We start from the raw sequence: 17702 nt of genomic DNA on the forward strand, positions 1-17702 counted from the left end.
AGCCGGCTTCGGCCTTGCTCAGTCCTGCTTCAGTACTCTAAAAGGAATCAGCGTATCACAGTATACAATCTTTCATACACCTCTCATCGTTCCTCTAGTGCCCTGACTTTTGGTGAAATATGTACAACGATACCCGTCTACAACGCCGATGAACGCCATGCTAACCTGGGTATGCATTACCGCATCTCCTGTTGACCGTCTGTGCCCTCGACATCTTCATGCTTGACCCATACGCTCTCCATCGCCTGTCCTAGGATCTGCATGCCCTCCTCGATCTCCGCTTCGGTGATCACGAGTGGGGGAACGAACCTGAGCGTGTTTGTACCGCAAGTGATGATAAGCAACCCCCTCTCACGAGCAGCAGTAACGATAGGCGTAGGATCAACATCAAGCTGAAGACCCAAGATCAGACCCTTGCCTCTGACCTCCTTGATCTGGCTGGGGAAGCGCTGTCGGAGAGCGTCGAAGTGCTTGCGGAATGCCTGCTCTTTGGCGGGTATCGAATCGAGAATCTCTGGTGATGAGAGACGAGACAGGATGTACGAAGCGACGCGGGATCCGAGGGGGTTGCCGCCAAAAGTGGTGCCGTGGTCACCAGTCTTGATGTTGTCACAGACGAAGTCGTTGACGATAGTCGCGCCGATGGGGAATCCGTTGCCGAGTGCTTTTGCTGTGGTTACAATGTCGGGATGGCATTCCTTGGGGTAGCCGCCGTGTGCCCAGAAGGTACCTGTCCGGCCTAGACCACATTGTATCTCGTCAAAGATCAAGACGGCACCGACTTCCGTGCACCTCTTTCGGAGCGCGAGAAGAAACTCGGGTGTCGCAACGTTCACACCACCCTCTCCCTGAATTGGCTCCACGATGACACCGCACGTCGCGTCGGTGACCAGGTCGTTAACCGCGTCCACATCGTTGAATGTGCCGTACTTGAAACCGGGCACCATCGGTGAGAACGGTGTCTGGTACTTGGGGTTCGGTGTCGCGCTCAAACTGCCCATGGTCCGGCCATGGAACGAGTTGTGGAACGAAACGAACTCGTGCTTCTCTTTGTCCGGTGACATTGACTTTCCGACCTTGCGCGCGAACTTGATGGCGGCCTCGTTGGCCTCGGAACCACTGTTGCATATGAATGTGCGGGTTGCACTGGCAAAGCCTCCGGTCGCGTGCGTGAGCTGGATCAGCTGCTTCGATAGCAGGCCTGTGTGGGGGTTGTGGTAGAGGTTCGATGTGTGCATGAGCTGCCTGGCCTGGGAGGGAGTCAGTAAGCCGCAATCGATGTAGTGGTGACTGACGTACCTGTTCTCCAATGACCTGCGCTACGCCAGGGTCGCAGTGCCCCAGCGCATTGACGGCGATACCAGCTGTGAAGTCGAGGTACTTCCTGTTCTCGATATCCCACATCCAGCACCCCTCGCCCTTCTCGAACATCGGTGGTGGGCGGACATAGGTCGGGACCATGTACGGTAATTGCTGGTTGACGAGGCCGGCTGTCTTGGAGGATGAGGGCGGGTCGGGTGTAGGTAGTGTTGAGTCGCGCTGTAGAGTGTCATTATGGAGGGCGCTGCAGAGCGTGTGTAGGTTGGTACTCACAGCTATGGCGTCCTTCACGTCCTGTGGTAGACTGGACCCCCTAACCGCAGAGGCTGCGGAAGCAAACCGCGCGGGGACATAGTTGATGCGAGATGCGCGCAATGTAGCGCATACGCGCTGCGAAGCCATTCGTGAAGCCATAGTCAATTGCAAAAGTCAGGAAAACAAACTCCAGTGCCTCATCAGATGCGTCAATCGTGACTGTTGGGCGTGACGCAACTGCCCAAAATTTTAGCGTGCATGATAAGATAGGCCGAGGTCGGAGAGTCGGAGTGCCTCGTACAAGGTGTAACTCAACAGGTGCTCTGCAGACTACATCAAGATGAGAACAACCATTTCGCTAGATTTCAAGGCAATGTAGACTTCTAGGTACGTACTCAAACGTGAGCCCAGTCTTTTTGGTAGAATAGCATGGGAAGGGTGGGGTGGTAGGGATGTTTGGTTTGGTGGAGGGTGAAATGACAGGGATGTTTGGGTCAACGGAGGAAGGAGCGAGCGCAGCGGCGGCAGGAGCGACCGGTGAGCGATGAAATATCAGCGGCCTAATTGGGCCAAAAGAGAAGAACAAAGCCTCCTTGGTGTAGTTGGTTATCACGTGGGTCTCATATCTACACATATGACTGTTCGACAGAGCAGATATCCCGAGGTCGGCAGTTCGATCCTGCCAGGGGGCAAACCTTTTGTCGGCATTCTGGCTGTTTGCTGTCACCAATGTTGTAGACTCGCTACGCATGCTCATGTTTTTGGAGATCGAAATCAGCTGACATATTTTTTGGTTGACAGTCCAATGCGTTTTGGCTTCATGTGCAGGCCGATATGTGGCAGAACAATTAAGCTGGGAGTAACATACATAGTTCTGATCCACTAGCTGGTTGTAACAGGGCCTACACAAGTACAAGGCATTACCGCGAACAAAAGACACAGTTAGTATCGGGAAAGAACCCAGGCCGCTGTGCACTGAGCGGTAGGCATGGAAAAGCCGTAGTCTCTCATCCAAGCATCTGCCTTCTCTTCGACGTAGTTCATCCGTGGCACGTCTCACGCAGCTTAAGCATCGTGCGTACCTACTACAACAAAACGCTATAAGAACGACCAGTGTAACAACAGAGAACCTAGAAGTCTACATCGCTGTAGCAAGTTCTCGGTTCCTTGCTTCTGCGCTGTTGTAGGCTGCAGAGTAAGGGCAGAATACGCCACGATGAAGTCCCAGTCACTACTTCCATACACAACCTGCGCCGTTCCGTCTCCCATGCGCATACTTGCACGCATACAGAGATCTCGAGACATGCTGGCGTCTGGGACTCTTGGGAAGAGTCGCTCCGACCTGCAAGTACGTGAAAGCCGGTATACATCTCAGTTCCATAGGCCGTCGTATGACGCGATGAGCGGCCGAACGATCAACAGATGCATCTGCAACTCGATCACAACAAGGACTATATCGTAACCATTGGTATCCAACGACTTGGGCAACCAACACCAAGGTCTGTTTCGATATCGTCAACGTCCGTGATCATTGTATGAGGTCACGAACAGTCGGTACCCTCCGCGCGTTTTGAATACCTGAGCTGTAAGTGACCGTGCGGCCTCTGGGATCGCATCATTGAGACAGACGCCGATGCGCGAGAGGAGGGCATTCGCGACTTGCTCGTAAAAGGACATCAGGCGCTTCTTCCGCAACAGCCCAAACCCGCGTCCGAGATGCAGCAGCGTTTGTTGGAAACAAAGAATTAGACAGGTCTGCAGACTACAGCATGATATAAGAAGCAGATTGGAAGATCTGACGAATATGTAGGCTCCTGGGTGTTTGGTGTTCTCCTTGTATGAGATGACATTCTCGGCAATACTCTTCGGAGATGTGATGGGGTTGTAGGGCGAAGAGAGGTCGTGCTGGTTCGTTGGAAAGTACATAGTGCGAGCCGAGATCCATGGATGGTCGCGGTTGTGGTGTTGCGCTAGCTGGTTGGGGCACAAGCTTCCCTCGACGCGTCCGTCCGTCCAGATGTCGCACCCCGCTGCCTGTTCACCCTCTGCCATCACTTCTACCCTCTCTCTACCCAAGTGGACCCTGTAATGTCACAAAAGACGGCCAGCTTTTGGGAATTTATCAGAATCTCCAAGTTGCGGACAACATGGGCTCGCCAGACGCGACGCGATACCACCAAACGCCATTCACGTGCGATCGTGAGAGGTTCGCGTTGTTCAGGGGTCCTGGAGCGATGACGAAGCCCCTTGATGTCATGATCCCACGAACACCCGGATGAACCTCATCAACCCACACCTCCAATCCATCAAGATCATCGATTAACTATCTATTCCCATCAAATACATATTATTGAGCACCTGTCCCGTCTCATATCCCACGTGAAAATGCCTCCAGCGAAGAAACAGAAGACCGCGCGCGATTCCGGCGTCTTCCTAGAAGATTCGGGCAGCGAGAGCTCGGATTCCGCCTTCGAGTCGGTGCGCCCCAACAAGAACGACAAGCCGAAGAAAAATAAGCAGAACAGCAGCACGGGCAAGCCCGCCGATCCTGCACCCTACGACTACGTTTGTATACCGCATCCTTTCTTCGACATTGAAGGCAGGAATTATCTCAATTGGACGTTGGACCCGGACGCCTTCATTTCATCTAAATCTGAGATCTTCAAAAAGCTCTACAAGCCCATCGACGATCAATTCAGAAAAGATGGCCTCTTCAAAGTACCGGCGAGCAAGCACCCGGAGCACAAATGGGTCATGCTGTGGGATGCGTGGCTCAAGGCGGATCTACTGGGAAGAAAAGCGAAGTACTGCGACCCAGACGCTTTTGAGATGAATTTGTATACAGACTGGCAAGGATGGGGAATGCAAGAAATTATGGAAAATATGGTAAGTGCAATGGTTAGCTGCGCATGATAGCTGGAAGCTAACAGCGCAAAGATGGTCGAGTTCAATCAAGGCTTCCACGCCAAAAAGGACCGGATCGAGAAAATGTGGTCTGTCATCAGCGCAGTGGGGCTGTGGCTGAACGAAAACGAGCACATCACCGCGCTCATCAATAACGAAGACGGCGACACAACCTGCGAAATGATCGGCTTAATGGGCTGCGCACTACTCACCGTGCTTGCGGCCATCGAAGCAGCAGGCGAGCTCAAGCCAGATTCACGCTTCCTTGACTTGGCAATTGTCATTGCGTATTATCTAGAGCTATCGCACGATCTTCCTGCTTTCGGTATCGAAGGGCAGTGCGTTTCATGGCGCAAGGAAGCCGTCAATTGCTTCAAAAAGGGCAACCTCGACCCCGAGAAGGGAATCTTTGCGACGAAACTCCGCCTCGACAAACTGGCAAAGGTCGGCGACGTCGACGATGACTTCGCGCACACTAATGGAGAGGTCGAAAAGATCATGACTGGGACAACGTTTTCTGAGAAGCTCGAGGCTGAAAGGGCGGCTAAAGACTCCGCTGGCAGCTCGGCGGAGAACCCAGTCACAATCCTAGAAGACGACGACGCCGATAAAGAGAATGCGAACCCGAAGGCTACAGGTGAGAAGCATGTTTCTCCGCCGCCAACAGGCAACGGCAAAAGGAAGAGGGGTCTGGACAATGTCGAGAACAAAAGCAATGCGAAAGAAGTGGATAAAGACCCCTGGCACTGGAACGATAAGTTCAACGCGTACAAAGACAAGCGTCATCCCAAGATGGGCGGTGAACACTACGATATTACAAAGATGAGCAGGTCAGACCGAGCGGCTGCGTCGTTTACCGGCAAAGATCCCCTTGCCGATGTTCCAGTGAAGGATCTACAAGCGAATCTACTGGATCTCATTTGAGATGGAAATATGTATAGTAGGGACTGTAAAAGTAGGGGCTTGTGTGAAGAAGTTGTACATGATCTGTTAGACGCGATTACCAATTTGATTTTGTAGCATCCCAAACGCTATTGCACACACCCTCTACTGTCTACAGGCCAAATCTCCTCGATGATGCCCTTCCGATACGCATAGTACACGTTGTGCAAGTTTACCGTCGGATCAATATGACTAGGCACCATCTCGACCCTATCACCTATCTTCAATTCTTTACCCTTGCCTTCGTCCCAAGCAAGACTACCATGCTCATCTCCCAGAACGCCATACGTGTACCCTGGTGTCTTACACTCGGCTAACCCAGAATCCGTCGTCAATGACTTGAGACCCGCGTCAATGGTAATAATGTTCGGGCCCTGCTTGCTGAGAACCGTCGATAAGATAGTCAGACTCTGCGCATAGTTCGTCGAACCAACAGCATTACGATAATCCGTATCCATGAAGAGAAAAGAGCCAGGCTGTACTTCTGTGATCCCAGGGACGGTGACACAGAACTCCGCTGTGCCCGTCCCACCAGTCGTCACCACATCAATTGCGTAACCTTCTCTCCTCAGCGCATCCGCAGTCGAAGTAAGGATCCTCATGCTCTCCAGACATTGACTCTTGCGCTCCTCGAGACCGTGGATGTGTTGCAAATGTCCCTCGTACCCTTGTACACCGATGAGTTTGAGGTGCTTTGAGTTGGCGACGAAACGTGCTAGGTCCGAGGCTGGCTGACCCGGTTGCACACCCGTGCGGTGTAATCCCACATCGAGATCGATGAGCGTCATGACGGTGCCTTCGAAGCCGCTTTCTGATAGCGCTTGCTCGATTGCGCCTGCGCCTTCTATGCTGTCGACGACTATCCGCACGTCTTTGTACTTCTTGACTAGCTCCACTAATCGCGCCACCTTTGCTGCGCCGATTATCTCGCAGGTTATTAGGAGGTCTGTGAAGCCTTTCTCGCACATGACTTCTGCTTCGGAGAGTTTCGCTACGCATCCTCCTTTTGCGCCCGCTTTGACCATTTTCTTCGCAAGGATAGCGGATTTCGTCGTCTTGAGATGTGGGCGGATGTTGACGCCAGTGGGGAGGAGTTGTTTCATGAGTTTATCCAGGTTGGATTCCATGAGATCTAAATCCACGATCATTGATGGCGTATCTAGCGAGTCTAGCGAATCGCCTACTTTGGGAGAGTACGGCATGGTTGCGATGTGTACGAGATGCTGGTTGGACCGATGGAATAAGAGCGCTTTTGGTGATGAATCGTTCAAGCAGCGCGACTGAGAGAAGTAACGCGTATAGTTCGGATGATACCGGGCTTAGTCACAAGTATGCGCGCTGCGAACATCGGACGTTGCACTCAAGATAGGCGTGTAGATGTTAGAAGTGGAAAAGTGGGTGCCTGGTCGTGATAGCCCGAAATGGTAAGCCGGAGGTCATCCCACCTTCCCGACTGAACACTAGCTTCCATCTTTACGGGCGTACATGACTTGCGTGCCTGTCTTCCATCGAAGAGTACGTGAGACCTCACAACAATTTTCATATGTGTCTATATTGATAGAGAGTTTGTCGGCTATCTTTAAGGATAGCAGTTTAGCCACCCTTGAACGTGGCTTGCGATGAAGCCGTATTCGTCAAAGTGCGTACAACGAACTTCAAGACATCAGATCACGATGGCATGGATCCCTTGAGACAAAGTCGTTGCATTAGATAGTACGATTACAATCAGCGAGGTTCTCCATACGGACTTGTACCTGCGCAGTATTTCCGGCAACGAGTCAAGTACACTAAGCCAGTCTTCTCCTTCACCCAAGAGCGTTAGACACCTCAAGCCTTGCACCCGTTGTGTCCGCCTTGCTGCCACATGGTAACACTCTTAACCTTCATCTGTCCGTCGTCCTTCCACGTAGGCAACCACTGGTTCTTGGCCTCCCAGAAGTCGAGCTTGGCGCGGTGACTCTTGTCAATCCATGGCTTACCGCTCTTGCCATCCTCGAACCAGCCGTTGGTGGAACCGACAGCCAAGTTCATGACGAGGTAGAACTCCTGGTCGAAGGGAGCGGCGTTGCTCTTGGCGTGCTTCCAGGGGTTGTCGAGACGGGTGCCGTTGGCATCGGCCTGGGGGAAGTTTCCGTACTTGAAGAAGGGCTGGTCGAAGTGCGTGTACATGACCTGGAGTAGGCGTGTGTTGATATAGGTGAAGATGTACTTCTCGCTCCACTGGAAGTTTGGTCAGTACTGGCGAGAAGACGAAGGATACATATGAGACTTACCTCAATACCGAAAGTGTTGTAACCGGCGGCGTATGTAGTGTGTAGCGCCTCGCGCTTGACGTTGTTGCGCCACCAGCCGTTATGGTTGGAGTCGGGACCGAAGTGCAACGTGCTCGAGACAACGTTCCTGCCACCCTGAGCGTAGCTGGGATCGTTGCCGCGAGATTCGGCGATGTCGATCTCACCAGAGCGAGGCCAAGGGCCATATGCGTTGTCCTTGGGCAACATCCAGATAGCGGGCCACAGCCAATCACCAGATGGCAGCTTGGCGACGACCTCGATACGGCCGTACTTGATTGAGGCGCCGCGCCTGGTGTTGATGCGACCGGACTTGATGGGGTTGATGATGGTGCCGTTGGTCGTGTTGGTGGTGGCAACACAGTCACTCCAGCTGGAACCAGTGCATCCATGGCCACGTAGGTCAAGGGTATAGTTGCTTCCAAGGAACTGCTCCTCCTGGAGAGTCGGCTTAATGATGAGTTCACCGTTCTTGACGAAGACGTTCTCATCCGTGCCAGTAGTCATCTCGAACTGGCCGTTGCTGCATATTCGAGTTAGTCAATGCATGCCAATGATCGAAGCTAACTTACCCGTAGCCACCCAGCTCGACTTCCTTGGTCCAGACGGTCTCGTTCAGTGACTTGAAATCGTCATGGAAGATCTGGCAGTACTTGTGCTTGCCGATGACTCGGAAGCCGTCCCAGATCATGATAGCGGTCACCATCAGGCCAAGACCAAAGCCGACGAGGGGAAGAATCGTTCCCCATTTTTGCCTCGGGTGCGGCTTGTCGAGCCACGGCATCCCGACATCCTCGGGCTTCACGCGTCGTGAACGGAAGTACTGACCTGGCACGGGTCCGTACTTGAAGCCACTGGCGACGGACTCCTTGCCATTGGAGCTTTGCTTACCCTTGGACTTCGGTGTTTGCGTTGAAGGCCCCCCCTCGGGGGCGTCAGTAATTTTCTCAGAGAGCTCTGAGGGATGCTCCATGATGTGCGGATGGTGAGGTGTTTGAGAGGAGATGGTTATACAGCAGGAGATCTTTTCTTGTATATTGATTTGATCTCGGTTAGTATGAAAATTTCCAAATGCGCACACATCGAAATGCTGTGACCAGTAATTGCTGTTGAAGTGGTTGTGTGGAGCACATGTTCACATGGCGTACGCCTTACTAGACGTTGGCGGACAGTCAATTCTGATTGTGCAATGGAAAGACCAAGTCCCTTGGTACTGGAGTATCATTTTTGTAAAGCTCCACTGCGAAGGCGAAAAAGCCTCTTCGGTTCCGTAAGGTAAGTATGGTGGTTGTCAGCTTAGTGCGAGTACTGTGGAGAGAGTCGATAGTTCAGGGTGTACCGATTGGAAGAACCACTCAAAGAAGATGAAGCTCGGTCGCGCGTAGTTGTACCTACCACCGAAAGGATACTTTAGAGATGCCCACTGTTTCACGTGAACGATAAGAAAAGGTAGCACGGGATGCCTTTAAGGTATAGGATAGGTGTTCGCGTTGAGTGGTACGGACCAGCAGAACCGAACCTTTTCGCGATTCCAGCTTATTTGCGCACTCGGCGCCCCAGAAACGCTTTCGCGCTGGGTGAGTATACAGCGCTCAAGACAACCGTCTCCACAGCGCGGTTTTGCATCGCACTCGTATCTATGCGCCCACGGCCAGACTCAAGTATATGCCCCACACGACGCCCACAGAGCAGCCAAAGACGATCCTCTTGTCTACTGGCACCCACAGGAAGCTGATGAGGCTTATCGCGGGCCAGAATTTGTATCCATCTTTCATCATCGGCCACAGCTTATTCGCGCAGTCGCTCGTGACCACGTCCATGGCGTTGACGCCCGGCTTGCCCTGCGCATTGACATAGGCCATGTAGCTCAGGAACATGAGCGTGTTGACGACGGCGCCGATGGTCTGGTCAAGCAGGAACTTGATGAGGACGTTTGTCTTGCTGAGCGACGTCTTGGTGGGGTCGGGCTTCGAGCCTGGCTTCTCGGACGGCGGGGCGGCGGAGGGCACGTTGGTAGGGAATTGGTCTTCGAGGTAGCCTTGCCAGACTATGTTGGGTGGGGTGCTGAGGACGCTGAAGAGCGCAAATTTGAAGACGGTGGCATAGTTGAGGGTGAAGGGCGTCTGGATACGTGTCAGCTACATGCGCCAGGACATGGACGATTGCGCGACAGCACGTACACTGTCTTTGTAGGATGATATGGCTTGCGCAAGCACGTTTGAAGTTATGCTGAGCACTGCACCCTGCAGGGTCTGCGATACTATCGACATGGTCGCGTTGCGATCGGTTACGAATGTCCACACCAGCGATTGAGCAATTGCAAGAGAGTCGGAAGATGTATCGCAGATATGATGAAGGCAGAAGAGGAGGCGAGAGGGATGTAGGGCTATGTGTATCAATAAGGCCAGCACACCAGTGTTTGTCGGCAGTATCAGCGATGTTTCGGCCTGGGCGAGCGCGTCCCGCGCCGCCATGTTTAGTGCTGTGACGTAATCAAAAGTGCAGCTCAACACCGCGATCAGGACCGCCCATCCATAGTACCTTTGAGCTTGTATCTTTCACTTTGCCGCTGACCCGTGTGCGTATCTCTCAATCTGCTAGATTGTACACGAAGAATATGCGAGGCCGGAATGAGAAGTAGCGAACCATCTCATGCCTTCCCATTATTGCGCGACGGTGTTTATCAATTTGTGTTGCCAACTACAAGTGCAGGTGCTCCTGCCTATTGGCACCTCTAGTCTGAACATGTTTTTGTACGTGCGCGCTTCGATAGACTGATAACGCGAGGAACTTAACCGAAAGCCGCTCGACAAACACAGAAGCTCTTGCCCGGCCCGTTCATGAGACTGACCGCGCAGCACTCTTACGCTGGACCCGCTCATCCGAGCGTGACTTCTATCTCATCCTTCGCCTCGCTCTCCCACACATCCTTCCGAATCCTCCCAAGCGCTTTGCGATATGCGACTCCTTCCACCCGCGTTACCCAGAGTACATTGACGAACTCATACAGTCCTCCAATCCAGCAGTAATCTTGATACCATTCATCGAAGCTCCGCGCATCGATTTCCCAATTCTCCACCGAGCCAGCAGATATCTCGATAAGCTCACACAACTCGTTTTCAATTCGAACAGGGTCGAAGAGCGCATCCGCGACTTCAGACGGCGAAGGGGTGGTGAAAGCAAAGCTGGGAAGAGCTTTAGACGTGTCCCGAGAGCGATGTTTCAGAGTCGGGGTAGACGGTGTCGATGTTTCGTCGCGCGCATGAAAAGGTATGAAGTTGAGTCGGAGACACCCAGCCCACCGACCAGATGTTGTAAGAAGCTGCACGGAAGGACAGCCCGATGTCGTGTTGAGGAATTCCTTGCCCAGCGCGAGGAAGGCGCGTCTCGTGGTACAGTGCAGGTAGCGAGCATTGATCACAGGTTGCCGGCGGTTTGTCTCGTCGAGGATTGGGATTGGATAGCGAAAGGCTGCAGATGGGTCGCATGAATGTCGGACCGCTTGACCATCTTCTCCCAGATTTGCGGATATGGACCATTGTGGAGGTAGACCCTCCCCAGACATGGTGAAGGCTGGCCGCCTAAATTGTGAAGGGATGTTAATTGGATACTTCTCCGATGTCAAAGTCCTCGAGTATGTCCAATGCACACTACTGATGGTCCTCCAGGAAGTGTATTGAGGTATCTCTGTTTCAGGTAAGTGCTCAATCTGGTAGTTGGCAGCACTTCTCCAGCTCTCAGAGTTGATGATGCCTTCCCATCCTGCCCAAGACCATGAAGGCAGAATGGCGTCGCCAGCAGGCAGTCGTCGGGGCTTCCGTCTCTTCAGGTATGCCCATGGCTGCCACAACAGTGCGGCATCAAAACACATCGTCGGCAAACCGGATATAAATCCACCTGGGAATATGCTGCTCAGATGGGCGAGACAACTAACAAAAGCGTCAAGAACATCTTCCGGAAAAGTCAGGTCTCGTTCATTGAACAGGGTCATGAGACGCGTGTAACGAATCATGTCTGGCCAAGGTGAGCTGTTCAGTCCAGCAACAGGCGCGTCCATTCTTGTTGCGGGAAGGTCGGAGGTTCGTCTTCCAGTGTCAGTAGATAGTGGCGTTGATGAAGTAGAATCCTGGCATTCATGCCAGGAAGCACAGAGACATTCCCAATTGACTGTATTGTTTTGGAAGATGACCCTCCGTGTGGAGAATATGTATTCCTGGAAAGTCCAACCTCGCGAGTACCATTTTGTCTCCATGAGCGACATCGCTTGCTTTGTCATATACTGCGCACCACTCAATGGCTTTCCGTCCGGTTTCCTGAGTCCTTGCGCTGTGGGAGTCTCACTTGGAGTAAACGTCATTTTCCGATGTCCATAGAGACTCGAAGCTGCTTCCTCGTTTTGAGCTGCGACCAAGGTAAAAAGCGATCCTGCGTATATCTCCCCCATGGCACTCAGCTGGTGGTGTTTGGTAGCTTCGTCGTCTTGAACGATTGCAATTCGATCCACCCATAGATAAGGAAGCCCCAAATTCTTCACCAGATTGATGGCATCTCGAAGAAGATTGGGCAATGATATGATTCCACTGTACAATCCGTTGTGCTCTTGAAGTGCTGCCAGGTTCGCCATTGTAGCGCAAGCTGAAGTCTCTGCACCACCCCAGACATAACTCAAAGCGACGTAACGTGGGTGTTTGGGTGCAACTACTAGACATCCACGCTCGACGTCGATCAAATAGGATGGGAAAGGCGAGTGCATCTGTGAGGTCCTGCTGCCATGACATTGTTCCCCGTGTAGTTGACGGCATCGATCTATCCACGTTCGGATAATGTTGACATCCACAGTCCCTTCATCAGGAGCCGGTGTACCGATGGCCGTCTTCTCTTTCTTCTTATCTATATAAGGAACAAATGGGACAAGATGAGGAGGCATATCCTCCCATGATACATCGGCGCTGCGAGGTGAAGCCGTACCACGATGCCGTTGCCGGGTTTCTGGGAAATGTACCGCCGAAGAAGCTGTTTGGCGGGCAAGCTCCTCGGCTGTATCGGGAATCCACAACTCCGTTTGGTGATGCAAAGGAGGTATTCCAATCCAGTCTGTGGGAGGGACTAGACCCGCGTCGACATTGGCTTTCTCATCAGTCAGCGCGGGCTCGTCTTCCTGTAATCCAGGCGATTCTGCCGTTGTGTTCATTGTGTGTGACAAGCCTGAAGCTAGGCGATATTCTTGATAGTATTCTGAGTTGACTGGATGTTTACGTTTCGCGATTGTAACCTGGCTCTCTACAAACTCCGACTCTAAACGCTCCTGTCGTTCTATACTGCCGTACCCGAATTCGCTCGATTACACCCTGTGTTGGGCGTGTATGATTCTCTCGATCATTCCCAGCCGTGGATATGACAACGTTGGATGTGAAGGATTCTTCAAGTGGTGACGCAAAGTGAGGGGTACAACGCTGGGCGAAAAGGGCGACCAGAAGTGCCTAAACGACTTATCGTGTCTGTTCCGGTGGCGAGGAAGATGTTGATGCGCAAGGCTGACAGTACATGTATTGACCGGTCGCGCCTCGAGTCATGGCGCTAGTTTCGGTCTCCGTCAAACTACTCGTGAGCCTGAGGCTCATGTTTGTGTTGCGCGGATTGTCATGGGACGGTGGTGACGTCGCCACTTTCGCGACTGGTCCCGTGTGCTGAGACCGGGGTGTAGGTGGCGTTGTTGTAAGATAGCACCAGACATTATCCGGTGTCACTTCTGGAGGTACTCCCGTTGATCTCCTTCGGCTATCCGGTAGTACGAAGTATTTGAGACCGTCCTCCCACGTGTCTCTAGAAGCGTTCCGTAGGAGGCCACGCCTTGCAGTGGGTAAATTGGAAGATTGCACTCTCAGGCCATTGGATCCTCTCGGTAGAAGTCCGCCATACCCTCTTTCACGGCTTTACGGAGTTGCGCACCCGCTCTACCTAATTCTCCACCTCCTTTGGTAGCTTGCTCCAATCCTGCGACGATTGCAGCCTCGGCTCGGTCTCGAAACAATCGTTGTCGATCTTCGCGATCTTCATACATCTCTGCTTCCTCATCTCTTGCAGCGCCAAACAAGTTGAGATGTGCATAAACGTTTGATCGCTCGGAAAGAATATGATGTTGAGTATGCCAAAGTGGGAAGTTGCTGTCGCTGATGTCGACGGACACTATTGTCTGCCTGTGGGAGAGTCCTGCGCGGAGGAAGGAAGTCAAGGCGTTCATTTGCTTGACTTGCATCTTCGTATCAGCTTTTCCGTACGATTTGGCAGTTGACCATTTGCTCGACGCTTCGCTCTGCCAACCGAGTAAACTGAGGAAGCATTTGAGCATCTTCACCCAACCTCCAGCACAGCTGACGACCTCATCGCCTGCAACAGCAAGCAACCATTCCAACACGTCAAGGCCGAACAAACGAATTTCTGTTGCTAAATGTGTCATGGCAGCTCTTGTGTGGAGTAACAGCTGGTCGGCGTGGCTAGCAATGTCGAGTGGCGGCAAGCTTTGCAGTAGCTTCAGTAGCTGTTGACGAACGCTGTTGGATCCATCCAGAATGAGCTTTTGTGCCACCGGAATGATGACAGACGAAGGCTGCGGCAATGGCACTGTAGGCGGATTGTTTGCGATGGCTGATGTCAAGAAGGCTAAGGATTCTCTTCGCTGTGTGTCTGCTTTGTGATTAAGCAAGCCCAGATAATGTGCGCATTGTGCTTCTAAAGATGGCGCACTAGTGGAGAGTGCTTGTTGCTTGAGAGATATCGCTGTGATACATTAGTTAGAAAAGAGAAATGTGACGAGGTAGACCTTACATTTTGCACGGAAGCTCGTGTCTGTGCTGTTTGCTGCCTTGGGTCTCGCCTTTCCAACCTTTAGTTTCGCTTTCTGGTTCTGTTAGCATTGCGGTTCGGTATATGCCACTTTCGTCATTCTTACTTGAAAGTCCTTCTTTTTGTTCTCCTTCTTCTTCTTTGAGCTGTTGGTCATGTTGACGGACTAGATTGGTTTTGGCGGTTCGTTTAGCAAAGTCGTGATTTCGAAAGACTTCACTGTTGCGCGCGATATCGAAAGGTTGAATAAAACTATGCGCGTCAATGAGGGAACGACGCGTTCTTTGCTGATGAACGGAAAATTGAGGATCCACAGATGCCGCTAACACCGAAGAGGTCTGAGCTGGTGGACTCTTGGCAGGGTCCAGCCGCGGTGGTGTACGCCGATGTCATCAGCGTGCTGTAAACCGCGCCTGCATCTCTTATTCTTCTGGCACACATCACCCACCATGGCCCAGAACGCTGTATGTATCCTATTTCGCTTTCAAACGCTGCTTACTAATATGCGCGCAGCCAGACGAGACACTTTCACTACTCACGCGACTGAGCCAAAAGCCCGGCGTTCAAAGCACCCTCATACTGTCGCGCGAGAACGGCACAATAATACGCACTTCTGGTCTCATATCAAACAGCTCTTCAGCGAACCCAAACAGTACTCTGCCAGCCTCAGGGGAAGCTGCGTCGGACAACTACTCGAACGGCAGGAAAGAAGGCGGGATACATAGCGCTGAGGATGTCGCCAGCCTGGTCTGGTCGTTCCTGACGGCAGCGGGGACCCTTGTGGACGAGCTGGACAAGGAAGACGAGGTAAAACTTCTTAGGCTGCGAACACGGAAGAATGAATTGGTTATTGTACCAGGTATGTCCCCTCACGCACTCGATGGCGGGGCTTCTGCTAACGACTCAAGATCCAAAATTCATTCTCGTCGCTATCCACGATACTCCTCCAGCATAAGCCATATAACGAAGTCATCGCATACATGTCTCCTTTCTCGCAAGCGTCACGATACCCACCCGTTTTATTTGAATACACCAAGAACATCCATCACCAATGAGACTCGCTAATTTCGACTGCGTTCACGTCGACGCCGTCCTTGAACCATCGCTCTACATAGACCTTAGCAACGCTACCGATCATGAATCCAAGATACACGAAGGCTGGGAATACTCACGAGCTTCATCGATCTCAATGTCATTGCCGCTCATCTGCCGCTTGCGCATCTTCCCATCCTTTGCGAACGTCCAGTCTTCAAGGCCATAGCATCGCTTCCACTTCATGCCATCGTGGGCATCTTGGAACTCATACCAGAACTGAACCGCGATCTTGTCATCTGAAAAGGCGAAGAGCTCTTTGCGCAGCCGGTAGCTCTTCTCCTTTTCCCACTTCTTCGTCAAGAAGTCCTCAATGTCTGCCGTACCGGCGAGGAAAGACGATCGGTTGCGCCAAACACTGTCGGGTGTATAGGCTTGTGCTATCACCTTTGGGTTTCTGGCACAGTTTAGTAACGATGAAAGCTAGTCATGATACGACGCACTGGCCGTTCCAGAGGTCTTGAGCCTTCTTGACCTTGGCGTGAGCGGTTTCTTGAGTAAATGGTGGTGCGGGAGACATAGTGAAATTGCCAAAGCGGAAATCACGAAATTAATTGTGTAGAAGGTCAATGTGATCGCTCAAATACAGAACGTTATCATCATGAATCATGATACAAGAAATGCCGTTGGATGCTTTGTATCGGCACTTCGGCATGTGCTTACATGCAGACTCATCAGATGAAGCTCAGCTTATCTGCGATAGATGTTGTGAAACCTGACTGAGTTTGAGACTACTGTTGATGACCCTCAAGAGAGAGATCAGATCTACGGCTTAGTGCGTGGGATGACAGCTGTTGAGAAGGTTCGAGAAAGTCGAAAAGCAAAGATGACGATCACTTGAGTGTTCCACAACAACGAAACACCGACATACAATCAATACGCGTCAATAATTCAGCTGCTGGGATCCAAATAGCTCGTAGCAGATGGCCCTTTTGAATAAGCTCCTCTACCTCATCGCCTCGACTCTGTGTGATTCTGCTATGATTCCTCCGGCACCTCTCCTCTAGCTGCTCATTCAGGTACACGCTCATTCACCGCTCTAATAGGCCAAAAAGATTTGTCAAAGAAACCCTGCAGCGTTGGAAATGCGCTGGCTGGGTACCTGGCGTCATAAGCCTCGGCCGGCATATGCCCCACTATGATCTCGAAGCTTCAAGCTTGGGAAGCCGGGCGGGTACCCCTCCAGCTAGCATAACTAATCGGCGTCCGACATAACAAGTCACTTTCTCTCACTCTGCTCAATTCCGTTACACGCATCTACAGATTACACAACATTTTCTACCAATACACCAACTAATCATCATGGCTCCTCTACAAGTTGGCGACAAGCTCCCCGAGGGCGTCAAGTTCGAGTAAGTACCTTCGCATCGAGCTCCGCTCAACACCGAAGCTCTTAAAGTGCACGCTGACATTGTATCTTCTCTCATATAGATGGGCGCCCATCACCGACGCTGACCCCACCGCCTGCGGCCGTCCCCAAGAATACGATGCCAGCAAGGAGTGGGCAGACAAGAAGGTCGTCCTCTTCTCCGTTCCCGGTGCCTTCACCCCAGGATGCCAGGCCTACCATCTCCCTCCCTACATCGCAAAGGCCAAGGAGTTCAAGGACAAGGGTGTTGATGTCATTGCTACCATTGCGAGCAACGACGCCTGGGTTATGAACGCTTGGGGCAAGGTCAACGGAGTCAAGGGCGACGAGGTTCTCTTCCTCAGCGACACCAAGACCTTCTTCTCCAAGGAACACGGTTGGCCTGCTGGCATGGGCGACCGCAACGGTCGCTGGGCTATGGTCTTCGACCACGGCAAGGTCATCTACGCCGAGAACGAGAAGAGCCCTGGTGAGGTCTCGGTAAGTTTCGCATCGCTCTGAAAAGTTGAGTTGCTTGTTGCTAATTCTACAGGTCTCCGGTGCCGACGCTGTCCTGGCCAAGTTGTAAGCGCTGATCAACCGTTAACTTGATCTCTAGAAATCTTGGCGAACATCACTGCGGCTGGCTATGTAGATGAAATATCCAAATGAGAATAATGACAGTATGAGAAATGCCCTGAACGTGA

At 52.1% G+C, this 17702-nt stretch overlaps 9 protein-coding genes and 1 non-coding gene across 10 annotated transcripts; 4 read left to right on the forward strand and 6 right to left on the reverse strand.

The window, feature by feature from the left end:
- Positions 1-176: 176 nt before the first annotated feature.
- ARG8 (acetylornithine aminotransferase) lies at positions 177-1722 on the reverse strand (the record flags this gene model as incomplete). Its single annotated transcript, XM_049366583.1, has 3 exons — positions 177-1250; positions 1300-1539; positions 1594-1722. The coding sequence occupies 3 exons, from the start codon at positions 1720-1722 to the stop codon at positions 177-179; spliced, it is 1443 nt and encodes a 480-aa protein (XP_049221289.1).
- A 440-nt stretch (positions 1723-2162) lies between these two features.
- Positions 2163-2267, forward strand: J4E78_005969. Its single transcript has one exon. It is a non-coding gene; the product is annotated as a tRNA-Met (tRNA).
- A 1693-nt stretch (positions 2268-3960) lies between these two features.
- J4E78_005970 (uncharacterized protein) lies at positions 3961-5403 on the forward strand (the record flags this gene model as incomplete). Its single annotated transcript, XM_049366584.1, has 2 exons — positions 3961-4461; positions 4513-5403. The coding sequence occupies 2 exons, from the start codon at positions 3961-3963 to the stop codon at positions 5401-5403; spliced, it is 1392 nt and encodes a 463-aa protein (XP_049221290.1).
- A 107-nt stretch (positions 5404-5510) lies between these two features.
- On the reverse strand, positions 5511-6623 carry J4E78_005971 (uncharacterized protein; the record flags this gene model as incomplete). The annotated part of the gene is made up of 1 exon (XM_049366585.1): positions 5511-6623. One exon carries the CDS (start codon positions 6621-6623, stop codon positions 5511-5513), a length of 1113 nt encoding a protein of 370 aa, XP_049221291.1.
- A 625-nt stretch (positions 6624-7248) lies between these two features.
- On the reverse strand, positions 7249-8685 carry J4E78_005972 (uncharacterized protein; the record flags this gene model as incomplete). The annotated part of the gene is made up of 3 exons (XM_049366586.1): positions 7249-7641; positions 7695-8235; positions 8285-8685. 3 exons carry the CDS (start codon positions 8683-8685, stop codon positions 7249-7251), a joined length of 1335 nt encoding a protein of 444 aa, XP_049221292.1.
- Positions 8686-9349: 664 nt separating this feature from the next.
- Positions 9350-9982, reverse strand: J4E78_005973 (uncharacterized protein; the record flags this gene model as incomplete). Its single annotated transcript, XM_049366587.1, has 2 exons — positions 9350-9835; positions 9893-9982. 2 exons carry the CDS (start codon positions 9980-9982, stop codon positions 9350-9352), a joined length of 576 nt encoding a protein of 191 aa, XP_049221293.1.
- A 3611-nt stretch (positions 9983-13593) lies between these two features.
- On the reverse strand, positions 13594-14712 carry J4E78_005974 (uncharacterized protein; the record flags this gene model as incomplete). Its single annotated transcript, XM_049366588.1, has 3 exons — positions 13594-14489; positions 14538-14610; positions 14662-14712. 3 exons carry the CDS (start codon positions 14710-14712, stop codon positions 13594-13596), a joined length of 1020 nt encoding a protein of 339 aa, XP_049221294.1.
- A 292-nt stretch (positions 14713-15004) lies between these two features.
- J4E78_005975 (uncharacterized protein) lies at positions 15005-15510 on the forward strand (the record flags this gene model as incomplete). Its single annotated transcript, XM_049366589.1, has 3 exons — positions 15005-15019; positions 15069-15414; positions 15464-15510. 3 exons carry the CDS (start codon positions 15005-15007, stop codon positions 15508-15510), a joined length of 408 nt encoding a protein of 135 aa, XP_049221295.1.
- A 90-nt stretch (positions 15511-15600) lies between these two features.
- Positions 15601-16167, reverse strand: J4E78_005976 (uncharacterized protein; the record flags this gene model as incomplete). Its single annotated transcript, XM_049366590.1, has 3 exons — positions 15601-15662; positions 15728-16044; positions 16091-16167. 3 exons carry the CDS (start codon positions 16165-16167, stop codon positions 15601-15603), a joined length of 456 nt encoding a protein of 151 aa, XP_049221296.1.
- A 782-nt stretch (positions 16168-16949) lies between these two features.
- Positions 16950-17584, forward strand: J4E78_005977 (uncharacterized protein; the record flags this gene model as incomplete). Its single annotated transcript, XM_049366591.1, has 3 exons — positions 16950-16999; positions 17079-17496; positions 17549-17584. 3 exons carry the CDS (start codon positions 16950-16952, stop codon positions 17582-17584), a joined length of 504 nt encoding a protein of 167 aa, XP_049221297.1.
- Between the last annotated feature and the right edge of the window lie 118 nt (positions 17585-17702).

The sequence above is a fragment of the Alternaria triticimaculans genome (assembly GCF_023758025.1).
Source record: "Alternaria triticimaculans strain BMP 0046 chromosome Unknown scaffold_8, whole genome shotgun sequence".
Classification (NCBI taxonomy): domain Eukaryota; kingdom Fungi; phylum Ascomycota; class Dothideomycetes; order Pleosporales; family Pleosporaceae; genus Alternaria; species Alternaria triticimaculans.